Raw genomic sequence first — 22,965 nt, forward strand, 5'->3', positions numbered from 1 at the left:
ATATAATATAAGACGTGCGCGTCAAAACTCGACAGTCAAATTCATATCCAGTTATTCATGTGTTATTATCTCACGTGAATATCAAAATTATATGATTTCGATTAAATATCTGCTTGTTTATAAAAATAAATTACAAAAATACACTATAGTTATGTAAATTGATTCATAATTTGTGCTATATCAAAATGTAAAGTAAGTATGAAAAATAAATCGTTCTGTAAAATTAATATTACAGTTATTGCTAGTATGTCGCAAGGTACTGTTAACTTACACGAAAACTGTAATATGAAGCTTAGAGGCACATTTTTTAAAATCAGTAATTTAACTCAAATGCATTTTGACTCAACTACTACTGACAATAAATTAAAAGATGATTATCTTCTTTAACAGTATATATTATCTAAGTAAGAAACTCGATTGTTTGTTGTGGTGAAAGAAACTAAAACTGGATCGTTAATTGATAGATAGTCAAAGCTTTTCTTTTATAAAAAAAATCTTTAAAGTTGAAAACATGATTTTTAAAAAAATAAGCAAAACCTAAAATTTATACTACACAAAAACCAAAGTATTTAAGCATCATATCTGCGACTAAGAGTAGCCTGCCCTATGGACATATTCACTACATGAACTTTACAATAGCAATACTCTGCAATAACGTACGTATATTCATACATATATAATTTTATTTATTATGTTTAAAATAAAAAAAAATGATAGCTCTGACCAGATTTTATAAATGATATATTCATATGAAATAATTTGACTATGTTTAAAAAAATATTCAAAAATTTTACGAAAATAAATAAATTAATAAAATATATAACATTTTAATGTTGCGTGGCTTTTATATTTTATTCACGTTAAACTATCAAAGTTTACAATTAAACTATCAAAGATGTACGACCCAGTTTGATTTTAATTTAAGTATTCAATCATTCATCCGTAACTATTTTATTCGTAAGGTATGCGTGAAATATTTTAAGTAAATACTAGAAAAACTTAATTAGAACAATCGGAATTATAATTATATATTTTTTTGATATATCAAAAGAACAATTTTTCAATTCACAATTGGACTTGGTAATGAGTTAAAATATGCAGCGGGTCTTAAAACGGTTGAAAAAAATTTATATGTGTGAGAATCTAATTATCACGTTATTAAATCATAATCCCGAATGATTTAATATACAATAACAGAATTTAAACATATCACAAAAAAGCTTCTTTGTAGAAATGGGACACCATCGTAATACAACCTGTTTACAGATTGAGTCAAAGTGGTCGCCATGAATTAGGAAAATTAAAAGTATTATTCGCAAACGATTTCAGAAATTCTAGATTGCTTTTATAAACGGCCGTTTGTAATGTACTCTAGCAGTCAACGGAAATCTGTTTCAAAACTCACCATTGTTTAGTACTTGGCCATCCCATAAAAGAGGCAAAAAAATATTTTTTTGTAAAGAAAGTCATAAGTATAAATACGAAATAGCGGACAACTCACGACCATTTTCTAAATCACTTTCTTAGAATTTTTTTGAGATCTGACACTTACGCTTGGAAAGTGAAAGACACCAGAACTATAACAAGTTTATAACTAGTATTCATTAAGTTCTTGCAAACTTAAACCAGAAGAAGACCATTAAAATTTCAGAATCCGCTGCTTCTCTTTCGCATCTTGTGGTGCAGCTCAACATCCGAAGTTCAGAGTTGAACCTGCTCCGGAGAAGCTTAGAGCTAACGGAAGTACCCACGAAAAACTTCACGTAAAACTACCATATTTAAACTGTATGTAACGATATTAACAGCTTAACGCCCGAGGACTCGTGTACGAGTCTTGAAAGAACATTTTTTAGTGGCCGTGAATTCAGGCATGAGTCCTGCGTCATGCGTTTTTTTTATTAAAAATTACTGGGATACTATCAAGTTTGTTTTAACACAATAATGAGAAATGGTAGTATACTATTTTAAATAATATAAAATAAATTATATTTTACTTATTTTTTTTTGTAAAAAAGTCGTCTTTTCCCATTGCGTTGCAATGCAATGAATCGTCGCCTTTTTGGGGCGTCTGAATTTTTGTATGAAATGTATGAACCATAATTATTTATTTTATCTATAAAATAATATTTTGTGTTACATTCCTTGAACAGAAATAGATTTCAGGACTAAAACTGTTTGGATAGGTAAATAAATCGAAACATCCGCGGTTGATAGTACATCAATTAACAAAGTTTTTCAACCTGAATTTTTGTATTTTACTGCAAAATTTAAAAGTAAAAATGTTATGGTAAATAAGATAACACAGTAATAAAGAACTTCCAAAAATATCATCCATTAATTTACGAAAAATTTTACGGGTGTTTGTTATTTTGATATTTCCTCACCATTTGGAAAACCGCAATGCTATACAGATTAAGAAACTAGAGAGTTAAGCTACAATTCGGATGAATTATCATCGTATTAGTTTATTGTCGTCATTAAGTTAAATATTTAAAAAAAAATAATAATATTGCGTTCAAAAGAATCTCTGAGGAATAAAATCATTTGTTTTTTTCATTCCATATTTTAAGTGTGAATTGAAAATGGTTGCAATGCATACAAACCAGTTGTTTGTAATTTAATATGTATGTTTAAATGCTTCTATATTTTTTTGTATAAACGATTTATAAAAAAAATATCTATTTAAAATATAATATAATTTGCACTCACCAAATTTTTACGGCGACCATTTTCTGCGTACAACTATCACGGACACATTTATTTTAATAACTACACTTATAAACCACACACTATATGCTTATTTTATTTATTTTTATTATTTACACTTCTTTTTATATATTTCACTATATTTTGATACGTATAAAAACATTCGTCGATATGAAGAGGAATTTCACAACTTTTGCACATGTATGCTGTATCTTTCCTCATTCTACGTGCAGAACAAACACGACATTTTCTTCTCACATTTTCTCCCTGCTGTATATTTTATTGGCTGATAGTTTTTTAGCTTTTTCGAAAGCCTTTTTGGTGGAACTATAGCACGGTCACGGCAAGATGTGGTAGAAACTGGTGAAATGTCTTTAGAATCGATAGATTTCACTGAATTCTGCATCCATCCTTGAGCCTTACTCAAAAGAAAGTCTTTAACTTTAATTTTGCTCTTACGATTCAAGTTCCGATAGATACTGAACGAATAAAACAATGCGCATTAAAATAAAAAAAAACAAAATATTTTGTTTATTCTATCGTTTTTCGAAATAATAACACATTATTTATATAATACAGCATACATTGAGGCTCATATATTGTATGGCCGGTCGTTCTGGTTTTATACCCGTGTCTATCATCTGGTTGTTATGAAAAGTAATTTTTTATTTGTAATTTAAAGTCATTTTTTATTTGTTTTTTAATTTTGGATTAGCGTTTTATTTTTTCTGCCATGCTTTATCTGTGGAGGCCTTGAGATTCTGGCACTCCTATCTTCCCGGATTGTTTTACAAAGTTCTGTTTTTCGTAATAATAAATATTTTGCGAGTAAAACGCTATTTTAAAAATTGTCAGCATAAACACGGTGCCACTTGTCTAGATATGGGTTTAGTACTTTCATTTCCGTGCTTACTAATCATCCTGCATTACCGGTGTATAATTTTAAATTATAAATATTAACGGTATCTGATTCGCAAACCATTCTATTCAACATTCCATATTTAGTTGAGGACTGAATACATGAAAAATAAGTCAACCTAACCATGGAATCAATTTCACAACCAGGGAAAGGTTTTGCTTTGACTTGTAATCATTATTAAATTTGACTAAAAAATAATCAACAATTGGTTTCACTTTTGCGAGCCTATCCATACTATTTTAAAATGTTGCATTTTTAACAAAATGAAAAAAAGTTAAAATTTGTCTAAATGTATTTCTTGACATAGTTTTTTCGAAATATCGTTGTCTCGATTATGGGGTTTGTTGAACTTATGAATTATACTCATTATAATAAGTAAACTAAACCACTTTTTCAGTTCACTTACTGTTACATCGTTCCATTGTGCGATTTTTTTCTATATTTTTGTATGTGTGAGAAGATATACATTTGTTTCATAATTATACATAAATTATATATAAAATTGACCACTTTTTCGATGCTGTCACTATTGTTAGAAAAAAATTGTACCCCTGGAATTCCTTCGAAATCTTGATTATGCCTTGTTGGATCAAATTCACTCCAGTCTTCTGGGATAATATCACTATCACACTCACCATCACCGGATGGAAGTAAATTCATCTCACGCAGTCTATGTTCACGTACACTTATAATTACTTTCGCTCATATCACTATGTTTTCACAATTGCAACACGTTTTCACAATTTTAAAAAAAGGTTTTATCTTTTATCATTCATTTTGTGATGATTCAAAAATTTTTTTTAAATAAAATCACAATCACAAAATATCACTGAGAGAAGAGCAATTTTCACGACACGTTTCGCCATTCCAGCTTATATCTTATAATTTTTTACTCAGATGCTTCACTGTTTTATGCATGCATTTCAATTATACTCAAAAGTGGGTGCAAAATATATATTTAAACATTATTTACATATACCCGTACGTCTTTTACACGTCCCTACATCTAGATATACACACATGCGGTGGTCTGGGAGCGATGATAAGTGTGTAGTTAAGCTAACAGGTTTGTAGGGATGCGATGTACACAAAGGTATGATGTAGACAGCACGAAAGCAGTTTAGTGCGGCCACAGGCTGTATACATTATTTCCTCGAGACCACAAGATGGCGGAGGGCTCATATTTAATTCATGTCCCCACGAGCCTCCAGCGGGTCGAGAACCAAAAGCTTGGGGTGGATCCTACCCACTATCCTGTGAGGAACAAAGAGGGTGCCCAGAAGTGGAGTGATCCCGCACTACACAACAAATCTTCAGGTACCCGTCGTCTCATCAGCGTCTACCAGATGCTGCGTGGATCGGATAATCCGTTTTACAGCAAGGCTGTAAAACTAAAAGTTTTACGACCTTCTTCCCCACGCTACTAAGGTCCTCTGTATATATATACGTATGTATAAAGTTTAACGAATCGCTTTTGATCCCCGTTTTTAGCAATTTAAATTCCGGATGAAGCATAAACACGAGCGGAAAGAGACAATTCGACGATATCGCCTACGTACTATATTAACGATGTCTTTGAAGCACCAAAGAAAATTTAAAACGAAGAGGATGATGATTGGGTGGAGGTATTACTTTTTTGTTTTTAAATTAAAATTTAAATATCCTTTTGTAAGGGGATGGATCAATCACAAGCGATTTGTCGAGAGCTTAGCGTAATTTAAGGCCTAATGTGTTTTATTCATGGTAGATATATGTAGGTATATCGTAAAAAAAGGATTGCTATTACTTTCCCAAAATCCGGATTTACAGTACTTCACAGAAGTTTTAGTTAAACCTGATATTTCTTTCATCATTTAATTTCGGTCGTGTCTCAATAGTATGATTTTCAAGGTACGGATTTAAATATATAATTTTATAATATTCTAATAACAATGCGCTACTTAAAAAATCAAAATCATATAGAATTTTGTATTATAAAAGTTATAATAAAATATAGCTAAATATCAAGAGCTTTAAATTGTATTACCACAAAACTAATATTTTTTTTATAAATTTATTTAAATAAAAATTACGTTGTTGGTAAAAATTTTTTTTTATTAATTGTTTACATAAATAGTTAAAAAAGTAGTATTAATCTTAAAAGGCTTTAAATAAAATTTATATATTCACGTATAATATATACATAAGTATAAAGCAGAAGTTACATAATATGTTATTATTTTAATAAAAATTGTTTATAGTTATAGATGTCTACATGTATATATATATATATATATATATATATATACGTTTTAATACTTTTATATTACAAGTAGATTTGTGAAAATTAATTATTCTACAAAAAATAGCTAACAAAAGCATTCAACGCAATTAATAATAAATTCTGGAGCTGCAGCTGCATACAAATGCAGCTGCAGCTTATTGTTTGCTATACAAAGTTAATTAAGGTATCAAAATTTACATTCCTTAAGCCTTTATCATGCATTAAAGATGGTAGAGTACTGCTAGAACTGCTTGGATATATCATTTTATATTTTTGAAATCCAGACGTAATACAAATACGTAATAAGACTAATATGCACTAATAGAAAAAGGGTGTTGCTGAGCTTTCTTTTTTCGCATTAGTGGAGATGGTTTAAAGGTTAGGACTTGATAATTCTTTAGCTTAGTGATTTCCAGTCATCAGTACCATGTCAATTAGGTTTATGGTCAGATTTTTAAATATACATAATTAATTTATTTTAATTTTAAAATCACCGCAGTTTAAAATATAGCTGTATAATTTATGCAATATTTAATACGTTACGTAATCATATTTAATATCGAGTTTAACTCTTTAGATTTATGTGATTGCTAGGGTTAAGCTAGATCAAATAATTTAGTAAAATGAAGCTGTTTTTCTCGGGCTTCTAATGGTCGCCTTGGCCGATTCGGCATAACTCCGCTTGGTGCGAGTTGCGCTAAGCTCTAATGTATATTATTTAAGTCAGAAACGAAGTGCTAGTTTTGAATAAAGTTCCTGATTTAACTTGGTGAAAGTAATTTGGCTTATATACCATTGAGAATTGCAAAGAGCTTATCGTATCTTCTAGTCCATGATCCTCTGACCAATGTCGATGATCTAGAACAGAACTATATTTTTGTATAATATTTGTTTTACTTATAATGGGATTACTGGTGATAACAGTAGATTTGGAATGAGCTCCATAATTAATGTTTTGCACTGATCCCTATTTCAGGTAAAGTAAAGTCCACAGTTTAGGCATTAGTGCATTAGAAATGTTTATATACAAAATTTTAAATATTTATAAAGAAAAAAATTTTAAGTTTGCCGCAACGATTGTTCATGTCTTGATAAACGTATTTATTAAATATTACAAAAAAAATTCATCTTAGGTAGTTGTAATTTAACATTGAATTATATTTAACGTACATATTGAATTAAAAAAACCAACATTTAAAAATAAATATCTGATTTTCACTAACATAGAGTTATGGTGTATTTATTTGTGCAATTTGTTGAGAATTGGTTACAAATAAGGTTGTTAAGTCGCAAGCCGGTAAATAAGTCAGTGGTTAGAACACTCGATTTATTTTCCATGGAGTCTTGCTACAAATGGCATCGGCGACAAAACCGAGAACATTTTTCTAATTTCCTTTCAATTTATTTTGCTCTAAAAAACTAACTTAACTGCCGTTCATTTTTCAGGTAACCATTTTGTAGAAATACACGTACTTCTTAGTATTTACAATTTGCGCGTTAGGTAATCATATGAATACACAAATACACGTGCAAAATAAATACGACGTTAAAATATATTGTGTACCAGTTCAGCTTAATACTCGGTCCAAATTGCGAAGTAATCTTCTGGAACGAGTAAAATTGTTTCGGGCATAAATATTACAAACATACTTTTTTCACTTCAAAAGACACCAAACGTTCTTAATTGGAATACATTCGCCTAACCAACTCTCGCGTTTCCTATTTGATAAAATATAATACAACGCGTGTGTGGTACTTCATAATTTGGCATTATCAAAGAATGAGTTTGTAAAACAAAATTCTTGCCAAATTTAAGATATGTGGGTAAGCGTTAATTTTGGCAAAAGTTAAGACAAATAAGGGCGCACATAAATTTAAATAAATAACTCTTTGGGATTTTCTGAATGAAAGTAACGAACGGCCTTTCGCCTTTATTCAAAACAGTTGCTGGAATGAATATTCATGATAAGTCGAAATTAAAGTCAAAGGAATTGAAGAACACTCTTTAAGCGAGTTTTTAATATTTCAAATTATTTCCATTGAAAGCGATGAAAAATATATTAGCATAATTGATTCTAGCGATGATTAACGAATTATTATTTTAATATATAATTGTGCATAAGTCGGTGGTGAAACAGAGAGCGATTGAAGATACAGCTTTATATAAAATAAAAGCTTAAACATGTCTTTAAATTTGGACGTATATTTATGATGCTAACAAATTTTATTTTACAGTACTACTCAAATGCTACTTTGTGGACCACTGTGTTTTAATATATACATAGTTTAAATAAAATATGTATCAAAAACAATTTGCAATAATAAAATCAACAACCTTAAATAAAAAAATCATATGTATCGATAAAAGCTATGCAATTTAGCTTTACTTCTAAATCAATCAATGTTTATAAAAGAAGGCAATACTATTATTAAAATATAATAGTCAAAAGTATTGAATTTAACATAACTGAAAAAAATAGGAATATTAATTGCATCTGAATTGATTGCTTATTCAGATAATGCGCTGTTAGTGATTTATAAATGCTGTTCCGTACCATCGTTTCATCATCATTAAGCAACAGATAATAATTATATTAAATATGCTAAATATTTTTACAATGTATTTTACTGATTTTTGGCATTGCAATACTATTTTTAATAAGCATACATATGCACATAAAGTATAACTTTTTTTTAAAAACCATACATACTTTTTTATACAAACAATACAATTAAAAGCCTGTCCGTTGTCCGGTCCGTATTTCATGAAAATATCCGTATAATGTCAAAAATATGTGTTACGAGAGTTCCTTTATGAGGCCAGCCAGTTTTTATCTTTTTTAGAAACCAGATGTTATTAATTTAAAGTCTTCGTAAATCTGTTTGAAGTAAATATTTATTTATTTTTTAAATTGCGCTATGTGAGAAAAAAAATATACACACTGTCTTAATGCTATTCGGGCGAAATTTTTTGAGAAAATATTTGGAAGAAGGTTACTTAGGCCCAAAAATATTTATAATTTTTATTTAAAGAAAATATTTTGAGTTCTGTATTAAAACCACTTGTGCCCAAGAATTAAAAAAATGTTAATGGCGTAAGAATTTGCATTCCAGGAAATAATATTTTTTTTAATCTGTAAGTTCCACACAAGTCATTTTAAATAGCATATTGAAGAATTTTTTTATTATGTAAAGCTGATTAAGACTTTTTCTCTGGTTATAGCTTTAGAATAATAATTCCAGAACAGTAACTTATTCTATCTCGGCATATTAAAGAAGATCTGCATAAATTCATTATTTTAATTTAAAAAAGCATAATAACATAGAAAAAAACGCATTTATAAACCTATTTATATGTAAAATCATTTAAATATTTTTTTTATTATTTAAAGTTTTAAGGAACTTTTGGGTAACATTTATATTTTTCCCAATAAGCCAATGGGGAATATATGTATATGAAAAAAAAACACTTGGAGCTTCTATACTTAACAATAAATTTTAACCATATTTTTTTAAGCATCAATTGTATCGTTCTAAATATTTTTTTATTCTTACTATAAGATTTGATATAAGATTTATATCACACTGTAATCTAATTTTATTTGTATTGATAAAATAATTTATTTTGTATATATTATAAAACTTTTTAATCTGTTGGTAAAGAATTTTTATTTCGATATTTTTAATAATATATTTAAACTGTATTTCTTTAAAGATATATCCATCCCAATTTATTTTTTATGCCTCATATTATATTACCTTTTAAATATTTTTTAATAATTTATGAATATAAATTATTAACTTTAAATTAAATTATTGAACTATAAGAGAAATTAAGCTATACTAATATATATGTATATTTTTTTTACAATAGTTACTTATTATTTAATTATAATTTTTGGCAATTTTCTTTATAAAAAATAGTAGATATGATTAATAATTACAAAAAACTACATATAGCTATTCAAATACAGTAATACCCCGAAGTTGCACGATAGGTGGGACCGACGAAAATTGCGTAAGTCGAATTCGCGTAAGTCGGGGTACAAATTTGCTTATAAATACATACGAGTTTTGTTTAATTGGGACCAAAAACTAACAAAAATACTGTTTTTTACAGGAAAATATTTAATAGAATTTTAGTTATTTATACAAAAAATAATTGAGTTACATGAAAAAGTTATTTCAATGCTTTCATAAAATCTAACAAATAAATCACAAAATGCCCTATTTTTATCTCGCAGAATTTCTTTTAAATTTTTTTATTCCTTGTTTTGTGGTTGTAACTCGCTCTTCGTTAGGGTTTATGCTTTTTAAATTTTTTTAACCATTTCCAATAGAGCTGAGACCTCCCAAGCTTGCAATTGTCATCTGTTTTTGTGGCGAAACTGGGTCTGAAGGGTCAGATTCCTCAATGTCGTTTTGCTCACATATCTTTATAAGCTCGTCAATTTTCAGCAGCTAACTATGCGAATCCACCAAGTCTTCTAACATCATCACCGTCAACTTACAAATCTAACTACATTACTAGTTAATGATGTTATTTCTGTCTCATTTTAAAAAAAATAGACAAAGCTTCTTCCAGATAATATTCAATGTTTTTTTTTTAAATTTTAAAAACCGCGTAGCTTCGAGTTCGCGTAAGTCGGGGTAGAGTAAGTCAGGGAATTACAGTTTAATAAATTAAATTTAAATTATTATTTATTATCTCAACTTAAAGCTGAAAACTATTGTCTTTTAAATGTTTAATCTATTTTTTTAGTACGTTTTAATGTCACTAAAATTTATATTAAATAACTTAATTGTACCCACTTATAATACCCACACAGTTTATTTATGTCGTATTACATTATTACAATTATAATACCCACACAGTTTATTTGTGTCGTCAACAAATAAATGTTTCTCAGAAAAATCATTAATACAACACTACCATAAATATATATAATAAATAATATTGGTCCCATTTTAGTCTATGATTATTATGTTTTTTCCTATATCTATTAATAGACGCAGAATTTCTACTTAATACACTCCTAATTAGTTAGCAATTTATTTAAATTTATCTATGTTTTTAATATTAAATAATAATACTGTTTCTATTAAATCTTTTACGTTTCTGATAAATTTCTGACTAGTTAAAAGACCGTCAGTTAGAGTTATTTTTTTAACCAAGATAAAAATATATAAATTTATTTTAATAAAATACATTAAACAAAGAACGATTTACACATTACAAAACATGGTTAATTAAACAAATATTAAAAAAATATATGTTTTTTTACAATATGTGTCTTATAAACAATAATATTTTTAGGAAAAGGCAGAATTTAATTTTTCAAAGAAATATTAAGCTTCGATTGAATTGTGAAACGCAATTCGATTAATATTTCTCAAAACTACAAAAAACGCCACAACTTACAACTAATGGCTTGTGAATAACCGTGTTTACTTTTTTAATTTCTTATTTTAACTTATGGAAGTCCTTATAAATAAAAATAGTACAAATCTGCATACATACAGACTTTGAGCTCGTATATATGTAGCATTTGAGCTTATTCACTTTAATGGTATTCCATTATCAATAAAGTTGAATCTAGAATACTTATATAATTTTTGCGTGTTATTTTCTACAATTTTAATTTACTTTCGTATAATTTATATTAGGTCCATAAAAGTTTATTACCAATATTTAATATAAAATATTTTTGCGGTTAAATATGAATTTTTAGTTTTAAGCTTCGAAATATCACATTATTTATGTGAATACTGCTAGCAAGATGTGCACATTTCCCGGTTTTGAAACGAAGTCCAATTTTAGCCGTCACCATAGGCTCTCAACCACATTGTTCATTCGAGTCTGAATATATTAAACACAATACATTCACCATAATGGCATTTGGGACTGGGATTCCACATACAGTGTGACGATTCATCAAATGTAACATTAAGTGCACTTGCTCTCGCTAATGTGGCACCCTTGGCGGTGATATTGTACCATTGTCGATGTGTCGACGCTTCTCAAACTGCCCGACTAGCAAAATATATATATATATAATATATACATTGTCATGTTACATAACAGCGGTTACAATGTCATAATCCTGTTAATCAATTGGAAACCGATTCGATTTGCGGTTCCCTTCAGAGGATAATATTTGTCGGCGATAAAGTGAAAAAGAGACCCGATAAAGTTTTAGCACGAAAAACTTTTTAATGGATAACAACTGTGCGAAAATTTCCCGCAACAATTTGTTAGGAATGTGTCATTCGAAATAAATTGACTTTTTTCACGGATTTATATACATTGTTTGTGAACGATGTATATAACAGTCTCGTTTTTTATATACCGTCCGAAAATAAATACATTATTTATTTTACTACCCACTATTTTAAAGAATGTATTAAATTCTTATAAAATTCAACTAGTGCAGGAACTAAAACTAAATGATCTATATTTACGCCGTGTTTTTGTCGAAACTATGTTTAAGCGTTTTGCAAATTTTAATAAAATCTTATTTTCGGAGAAAACTCACTTTCATCTAAATTGATACTGTTATAAACAAAATTGTCGGTATTGGGCTCAGAAATATTCTAAAGCAAAACATCAAAAGCCTCTACATTCGCCGAAAGTTACAATATAGGCAGATATTTCAGTTCAGGGGCTTATTGGTCCCTATTTCCTCGAAAACCAACGAAGTGAGGCTGTAACCGTGAATTCCAACTGGAATTCATGGTAACAATGTTACATGATTTTTTCTTCCGGAATTGCAAGAATTTGAGGCCTACAACAATAGGACATAGGTTGAAATAAGATGGCGCTACGTGAGTCTTTGGCTGTTTCATTTTAGGCCGAGGTGATATTCCATGCCCTTCCAAGAGCCCTGACTTGACTCCTCCTAAATATTTTCTCTGGCGATACTTAAAGAGTCAGGTTTACAATAATAAACCAGCTACGAAGGTCCAATTAAAAGAAAATATTTGAAAACAAATAGCTGCTATTCCACGCGCAATGTACCAGTGAATTTTTTAGATTGCAATGCAACAATGCACACTTGGATAATGTTATTTCAAGGATATGATTTTCCTGAATATATACTTTAATATAAATTAATAAAATTTATTGTTTTTTTAATGATTTATTTCAAAGCATTCATCTTTATTGCCTACCCTGTATAATTAACCTTATATATGTACTACAAAAATATTATTAATTATGCTTTTATTGTATTGCTTAACAATTTACATAATTTACTTATAATATATGATATTAGGTAATCCTTAAATAAATATCGAGTTTTTATAAATAAAAGAACACTTTATAATTTATTCTTAACGATATAACCTTTTCTCACCTCTCGGTCATTTATATAATTCCATTACCATAAATTGTTGGAGGCTTTAATTCAAATATTCCGATAGTACCTGTATTATAAACTCTGTATTTTTAATTTTTTTTCACCTTTTTTAAGGTCTGGAGAATAATATGAATGAGACAAAACCTTCTAGTCAAGTTTCTTAAGAGTATATTTCGCCACATGAACAGGGGCATGGCATATGCACTTCTACCACTTCTGACTATGTTATTCCAGCAAAAAAGTTTATTTAGTGGTATTAATATTTTAAAATATTATGCTGAAACCTGAGAACTCTAAGCATAATGCTCTACACTGAGTAAATCTGTACTAATTGGGTTAGTCAATTAATTTTCAGATTTTTCAGGCTGGGAATCGGTGACATCTACATAAATAATTATTGATTAATATGTGTACTTTAAATAACAATTAATATATGTCATCTTGCAGCTTGGTTCGGTTTTTATTGTTGGTGAATTTTTATAAATAAAAATTTAGATCTGCTGCCGTAGCTCAAGCCAGCGACTTCTGGTTTACAAGTCTAAATCTTACAAACTGCGCTATTCCGACCCTTGATTAATTTATAAGTTGAAATATATATCCTTTGTAATATTAAATATGAATAGTTAATGTTTGTTTAACAACTCAAAAAAATAAATTGAATATATTAAGCAAATCAAGCAGTTATTTTTTTAATTTATTTCGATTTTTAGCTTTGATGTCCTAAGTAAAACGGCTTATTAGCATTTTTTGTTTATTTATTTTAACACGGTTTGCAAATTTCTATATATGTTAAGTAAAAAACATGTAACATTTTCGCAAAATACACACGTCACAAATGATATTTTGCACGATCGTAATTTAAATGCGGCAATCTCACGAAACACACGCTGGTATTACACGTCAGCAGCGACGGCCCGTCAGTTAGACATTATATATATACAAATCTTATCGCGAAAGCAAAACTGTGTACCTCATTTATCTCTTAAAATAAGATGTCTGAAAAAATTATGAACGCGAGCAGGAAATTTGTGGACTTTTCGCTTATTACCGTCGGGAAAATAAATAGGAAAGCCATGATGGGGCGAAACGGCGAGAATCTCGCATGGAATATACAATATGAATAAAGATTATGTGTATGTATGTCTGTATGTGTACTATGGTAATTGTTATACCAGCCTTACCTTTAATTTATTTATCATGAACTCGGGCATTTTTTCCAGGATGTTTTCCGGGTAAACCGCAAAATATTTCGCGTGTAGCAGTGCGTGTTGTATAATATACCTTGCGAGTAAATTGTTTCGCGGAATATATTGCTTAAGTTTTCTCATATGTTGTGCTATATTAATTTAAAATGTTTATTTTACTTTGCAAGATGACGTAAAATGTTATATTTTGATTTATTTCAAATAGCATTTACTTAAATAAATAATCCACTTACATTTAGCATACTAAAGAAAATTTGTTAAAATAATATTTATATAATATTAATTATTAATATTACTTAATCACTTTGGAACTTTGTTGACAAACAAAGTATGACTTATGTTTAGTATTTCTATATATGTGTCTCATATAAACTAACAAATGTGTTCTTAGGCAATTGTATCTTCCATTAAAACCATAACATTTTATTAATGATAACAATTTTTTAATTTATGTCTAATTTAAGTAGTTGGCTAAAATGCTATTTAAAAAAAAGTTTATAATAAGTGCATTTATTGCAGAGTAATAAGCATATAGTAACATATTTATTATAGGTGCCTTTGAGACGATTGCAATATTGAAAAAATAAAAAAAATTATTGCAGTTGTAGCTGTTTGTGTTATTTTTAACTTGATTAACAAATTAAAAAAAATACATTTAGGAACAATAATTATAAATTAAAAAAAATATTTTATTTTAAGAGCAATTTATCTTGAAAAAAATGAAACATATCTAAAATAATACTATTAATAAATCCTTAAATAATTTTATTATTTTTTAATTTCTGGATAAGTGAAATAAGATCGGTATGAGGAACATAGGGTATGCGAGAGGTATTTTTATTAATATCTTTAATTATATTTTATATTTAGTTAATTCTATAAAGTCACAATTTTTTAGTGACTAAAATATGTAAAACAATATTCGGAAGATAAAATATTTTGCCTGCCAGAAAACAAATAATTGATAACGTGTGTATATTTGCATGGATCTAGTATCTTTGTTTGAATTAAAACTTGGGATGCAAAACTTTATTGTGTGGATGTAGATGTCTTGCAAAAGCAAAAAAAACATAAAATTTTACGGCGTAAGCAAGAGTAATGTATTTAAGCTGTCAAAAATAGACCAGAATATCAGAATGTTCATTAAAAACATTTATCAAATGCGAATCTCCACAGCTGGTCGGTCGAAAGGTAACTAATTATTTGCCGTCTAACCCGAAGAGACGATCAAATGATAAACATGAACATTGTTGTTCTGACGATGTCAACTTATTTTCGATTAAGTACATCGTCTTTATAAGTAGTAATCGAACGGAATAATTTGTTTAAATTCAATATTGCTACAGTTAAAGTTTCTCTGATATTAAACATTTTTTAACATAAGCTATATTTTTAATGAATTTAATTAAAAAAAACTGTGTTTTATGTGTATTTAAAATTAGTTAAAAGTCTTTATAATTAGTAAAAAAATATATACTGAACCTAATTCACCAAAATTAATTTTCATTTTGTCGTTTTTTGTATGTAATCTAATTGGTAAAATTTCACATAGGGCTTTTAAATCATTAATTTAATTGCTACTATAGTAAGCAATAACTTTATAATTAAAATTCATCCCAATGTATGAAATAACTATATGTTTTTTTATAATATAAATATATGGTTTTCTAAAGTCAATGGAGTTATCTTTTTATATATATATTTAATAAAGATTTAAATATATTACAAAAGTTATTATTAATAATTCTTTTTTATAAGCAGTTCAATTCAGTTTCAAAAAGGAAGTAGTTAATAATTTATTAATAATATACTTTTGTATGCAAATTAATTAAAACCTAATTGTAAATAATTTTATTTTATAAAAGCACTTTTTTCGTAAAAGTTATGCTAACCACGAAAATTGATTAAAATCAACATAAAAGGGTAAAAACACTCACCAATATAAAACGCCATAACAAAGCACAGGATCCTCTGCTGTAATACTTCACTGAACGGATCCTGAAAGAAAAGAGAAAAAAAGATTATCCACGACGCGCATAGGTGTAATTTTATAAATACAATGCAAAAAAAGAGCTTTATTGTATTGCCGTGTGAGCTTTTTCTTATTGATCGTCCATATTTCACGTGTGTATAGTATTCTTTCGTCTTTTTTTATATTATTCCATTATTCCACCCTGTTTATTTTGCGATCCTCTTCCTTTACTATATTTTTACGGTTGGAATAATAGAACCTTTCCTTGCAGGCCGCCAGGATTCACAGGCTAACATATAAATATTTTTATTTACTCGGACCAAGTGCGCCATATAGATATTTAAGACACATAAAGTAAGGTATCGAGTTTTATTATAGGTCGCATAATAGCATCGCAAATATGTCGATTTTTTTATTCAATTTGATCTCTAATATATTTTGATAATTATTTAGTTGGAGCATTTTGCGAAAGGGATTTTAAGAATAATTTAATAAAGCGTCGACTAGGGATAAAGCTGGAGCAAAATTAAAAAGTCGGCTTTAACGCGAAGAATAAATATTCATAAAGTAAGTTAATAAACCGCAGCTTCCGTAAGAAGCTCTGGCTCGGATGAAAGTTTCACGCAAATCTTTATGTAGAGCTTTTTTGCCATGGTGATGGAATACACTATTTAATGCTTTTCGGTTGCAGTTATTTTAAGATTTGCTTTCTAATTTATCAATTTTTTAGAATAATAATTTAAATAAATTAGTATAAATGGCATAACCTATTTTACCCATCATAAGCCATGAGCATATTTTATTTTTATATTTCAATAAAAATCTAATTTTTAAGAGCTTAAAATATTTTTTTAGTATCCACGAAAAACTGACATGCTACATGATACAAAAAACTAATAGAATTTGTATTATCATAAAATAATTTTATGTAAAAACAAAAACATTTACCGTACATCTTATAAATAATCAGTAAGTAGCTAAATATAAGAATCAAATGCTTGGGTATTAAAAAATGGCTATACAGATTTTATTAAATAGCAGAAAATTCCCAAGATGAGATTGATACGAGGTTTAAATGAAATACGTTTTTCTCAATAATATTTAATTAAAACACTAAATTATTCTAATACTAAATTTAGCAATTATTATTTATGTGTAAAACCAGAGATATTTTGCTGACTTTATTAGCTTAAATTTAGGTTGAACACATATATTAACAGGCATGTCACACCCTTCATATTTATTTATAAAGTCTCGGTATAATCCTTAACATTTCAACGCATATTTAACACCAAAATATAATTAAACCCAATTTTCTTCCGCTTCCATGAATAAAACACATTTCACCGTCATATATTACCCAAAAAATCCACGAAATTGTATCCTTGTCATATCCTCCTAAAATATGACGACGAATCGGTCACATTGCCCGGTTTTGAATGACCATTTGTTACACGGGTAGGATCCATCCCTAGGTATCAAATACACATTGCGGATCAATGGTGACCCATTGATCAAGCAACGTGAGGTCGTCCCGATATCCTTTCCCTGTGACAATCACATCGAATCCATCAAGTCGCGCGTCTCCGCCCCCAGATAAAGACCCTTGTCGACGTTTGCGATAATTTTTTGGCAAAATTCACTGACATGGCAATTTAGCGCCTTCTTTGAAAGTGAAATATTTGAACCATCAATATAAAATAATTTTATTATACATACATGGCTGCTTAAAAAGTTGCCGAACTTGCTACGCGATTGCATACCGACTATTAGAACTGCTTCAATTATTTAATACAACATTAAAAGCAATGTATTTTTAAAATGGAATCGACTTTAATGACCCAAAAGAGATTCCGAACTTTTTAAAGCTTATAATTAAAATATAATGCAAATTAATTAATTTTAAAACGCTGCATTATTATAATGGTTTATTAAATAACATAAAATAGGTTATGTATAACTTTAAATATAAAGCTAAATTTATCCAGATCACGTTTTAATGTTTATCATTTAGAAACCACGGTTTTTCCATTTCGCTAGTAGTCTCAAAGGATATTTGCCATTCTAAGAATTGAACCAATATAAATAAATGTCTTTGCGTACTTGAATTTAAATTACTATATAACATGAAATATATAATATAGTAAACTAGAATTGTACCTGATAATATAAATAAACCGTTTTTAAAAGGTGTTTTTTATATGTTAAATAGTAACATCAAAAAGTATTATCCTTCTCCTAAATAAAAATTATTTCAGTCCTTATTTTATGGGTAACCAAAGAATCATTGTGTTTATTATTTAAAGTTGTTTTATCCTTATATTTATGTAAGAAACATAGTTTCGATAGCATTAAAATTAATCACAATCCAATTGTACAAACCGAAGCGAAGACGATAAAGCTAACTTTTTAATTGCTTCCTTAATGCCTCCAATAAATCTGTTGGCAATAAGATAAAAATACTCTTTGAAAAGTTCTATCATTTTATGTAATCTAACGTCAAAAATAAAATATATGAAAATTAAGCTCTGTCGTTTAATCTTTCCCAATAAAATTTATGTTTATGCTATCTGCGAATTGAACGTTACAATAGCTTGGTAATTTTGTACAATTAACCCAATTTTTTATTAGAATGCCTTGGGTGCAATAAATATGTTTTGTTGATTTTGGATATTGCTTGTAGCAAATTTAAAATTAATGATAACAAGGGGTCTGAAAAATTTATGTAATCCACACTACAAAGGCATATTAAAATATTTAACTGTTTAAGCTACAAAATAATACTGTTATCATCATTTCAGCAGAATTAAGCTACTTATAAATTCATTGAAGCTTCTAGATATTTATTTTTATCTGTGTACAATTCTGTCTAAATATGATGCTACTAAAAAAAGAAGTATTCTTTATTCATACAAATGTTACATAATTTAATTCATTAGATATTTTTTACTAGCAATCGTCTAACTCTTTTCATCAATCATACTTCTGGAAGAGTTTTGTAAGTGGGTTAATTTGAGAGGGCTATGCTTTAGACGCGATAGTCTATCGTAAGTCCTTGTCCTTCTTCATCAGATTTATTTTAGAGTGAATTTCAAAATTTTATTAATGATTGCGCAAATTGAAATCTGGTATGAAAGTAATGACACCTACTGTCAATAAAGCTGTTTTGAGGGTATCACAAAAATAAGCCCTTAATTTCAGTCATTGCTTTGATAAAGATGTATTTTAAAATTGCTTTTTTTAATATAGAAAAATTATACATACTTGATGTGACATTACTAAAACATGAGTATATTTTATTGCATATAATCGAAAATATCTCAAGTTTTAACCCTAAGCCCTGAGACTTTGAGAAATAAATTTCTTGGCTACAAAGTTTGAGATATTTGCGATGGTATAAAATATAATGGATAAATTATATTTTAATACCTAAAAATTACACATGTAAAAATAATGTTACATCAGATATTCATACTATTTGTATATTTATAACATATAAAAAGCACAACGTTTAGGTAAGCTAATAAAAACCTACATAAATATTTGAACCAATTTTTGGTGACGAACATTTTTATTCTTAAATTTCTATCTCGCCTGAGCTGTATTTTCAGTGAAAATCACCGTTTGCATAGTCATTCCTTATCAGTTGCGGTTAACCTTTCCGTACATATATACTACGTGGATCTGTGATGTCTGTGTGTTCGTATGTGTGTGTAACCGAAACGTTTTCTCTAAAATCTTGATATGTAAGAGCTTTTCCCCGCCCTTTGGATGTTTTCCCGATGGGAGAGGGAAAGACACAGGCAGACTCCCGCAGTCTGGACCGCTCAACGACATCCTGGATGGCTGGCGGCGCAATTAAAAGTAACCTCGGCTTTTTGCCGGGTCGACCGTAAAAATGTACACAGAGAGGCGCCCCGAAAACTTGCGAGCCCGAATGTCACAACGGTCCCTGTTCATTTGCATTATGGCGCATTTCGTGTAAACTTTTGCTCGTTAGCCTCGACGCCGTGTGTACACCAAAACGACACGCTTGTTCGTGATTTGAAAACTCTACTAAATTATGTTATAATAATATTTTTTACAACCTTGTTAAAATAACACAATATGTGAAAATTTACAGCAGGTTTTATCAATCTTTATTTTATATTCAAGAATAAGAAGGAAACAAAGCTTATAATTTTTAATATTTTTTACTGAAGATACGAATTTTAACTGTTAATACTAATCAAGATAAAATCATTTTATTAACGCGTCAATAAAATTTGCTATAAATATAAACAAATGTGCATTTTTTTTATCAAAGTTTAGTTTGATAATAAACTAAACTGACTGTTTCGTGTTTTATTTCAGATACTTTGTTGAGATTTATAAAATCATTTATTAATCATTTATGCAGATATTCAGCAACATTAAAAATACATTGCCAAAACTTTCATCAAACAGTAAAAAAAGTCAGTGTTTAATCTATACCAAACATATAACACATACAGCATCCATGAATTCCACATTTCAGGGTATAACTACCGTTACTAAATGCGGCAATTTCAAATCTACTATAACACTGTTACACATGCCAAATAGTTTGTTAATTTTCTGCTTAAATTATGTTTTTCAAACGCTTGTAATAAACAAATTGTTCTGACCTGAATGTCAGTGTGTTTATTTTTATATTAGAAATCGTTAATTTATTACAAATTATTATTATTGTACAACAATTTTGAGTCACGTACAGTTTGTAAAATATGTATAAATAATGTGGACCATGGTTAACAAAAAGAAAGAAGCAGCTGTATTTTAGGTTTTCTTTGTCAATATCGATAAGTGTCTCTACTTAATTAGAGTTTGGTTAAACTCGTTAGCGTACCGAGTCAGGAAAATCAAATAAAAGTTTTTGATGAATTAGTATAATTTTTACTTTTCACATTTTTATAAAATATTTTTTCTTGACTAAAATAATTTAACGGTATTTACGATCAACTGGCACAACTGTCAAGTTAGTTTATGTAATTCGGTCACGCACAGTTTCAAAATAACTTAAGTTTAAATATAAAAGTATATAAAATACGCATACTAAAATAAATAAAATATGCATTACCTGTCCTCGTTCCATCTCTACTGATCTTATACGTTCAACAATATTGTTGTGTCTTTCAAACTTTCAGATTTGTCATTTTTCTTGAATACATGAATAATATTCTCACTATTAATTTAATTCTTATTGAGACAATTGTCATTTTTTATCAATCAACCACAACTACTTGGGCTGTACAAAAACCAAAATTAAACTTAAAAGAAAAAAATAATTTGTAATTATTAATATGTAAAAAAAATATTATTTAGTTAAAATATATAGAAAATTTACCGTTTTTATTATTTTTGTAGCATTTAAAAAAAATTGAGGTATTTTGTGATACCAAAAGTAGTTTTGACATCATGTTTTTTTCTTCATCAACCATTTATTTATTTATTTAGATTAAATTAAGAGCATTATAACCTAGCAGGTTACCCCAATGCGTCATAATGGTCGAAAACAAATATAATATTTTAAAATAAATTACCGACAGCCTTGAATTTATACATCTACACCTAATACAGACGTCTTTAAACTTATCCTATGCTTTAAATGGTATGTCTTTGGAACTTTTTGTAAAATGTATATTTATGATAGAAAAATGTCTCTCTCCTCACCCTTAATTACACTTTTGATCCTTTTTAATTTTACTCTGGCGGACCTTATATTTTATAAATTACCAACCTGGTATTGCTAAAAAATGTTCTTATTGTCAGTACAAAGTGTTAAGGAACAATATATATCATTCCATACAAAATTAACAATGTGTAATGATTGCCTCGTGAATCACAGTAGGTAATGTGTACAAAATCTGTGAATTTGACATGACAAGTGAAAATCAAACGCACAAGTCAATTAAATCTCATGAATATTTAAAACTAATTAATTGCTAAGCGCACGTATATGGCGCACGCGATTAAATATGTATGGAATAGTTTCGCCCTTGTATAATGTGAATTAAACGTGTTTCATACGTCAGAGGTCGTCAAATGTGCGTCACTGAAATCAAAGAGCGTACCTTTGATGTATAATATAATATAATACACACGTGCAATTTAAACAGTTTGTATTTAATAACAATGTCTTATTAAATAGCAATGTTGAATATTTTGACGAAATATTGTATATTTTATTAGAGATGAGCAAATACAACAATAAATTAGAACAGCAAATAATAATAAACTTAATATTCTTTGCACGACGATGACGATTACGATAGGCGGCACGTATGTGAGATAGGTGTATAAAAAACACCAATTAAGTTTTACAACCAATTAATAGCATTACAAAAAAGATATAACATATAGAATCAATATCACCTATGTACTTTTTAATAGTATATTTAATAAATATGCAAATAAAATTAAGTACATATGTAGAAAATATCTTAAAGTAAACAAAATTATATATTAACTTATTTAAAAAATAATAAATGCAAACGTGTCATTTCACAAAAACGTAATATAGA

General features: G+C 28.3%; 1 protein-coding gene across 1 annotated transcript in view; it reads right to left on the reverse strand.

The window, feature by feature from the left end:
• Window positions 1-22,965, reverse strand: part of LOC148233898 (cell adhesion molecule Dscam1-like) — a 182,333-nt gene that overhangs the window by 148,377 nt on the left and 10,991 nt on the right. The window contains exon 2 of the mRNA XM_088188970.1: window positions 16,389-16,449. Within this exon, the coding sequence (XP_088045096.1) occupies window positions 16,389-16,449 (61 nt within the window). The remainder of the gene's footprint in view (window positions 1-16,388; window positions 16,450-22,965) is intronic.

Source organism: Plectrocnemia conspersa, unplaced genomic scaffold (assembly GCF_051122295.1).
Source record: "Plectrocnemia conspersa isolate PC_06_02 unplaced genomic scaffold, ASM5112229v1 ptg000007l, whole genome shotgun sequence".
NCBI lineage: Eukaryota > Metazoa > Arthropoda > Insecta > Trichoptera > Polycentropodidae > Plectrocnemia > Plectrocnemia conspersa.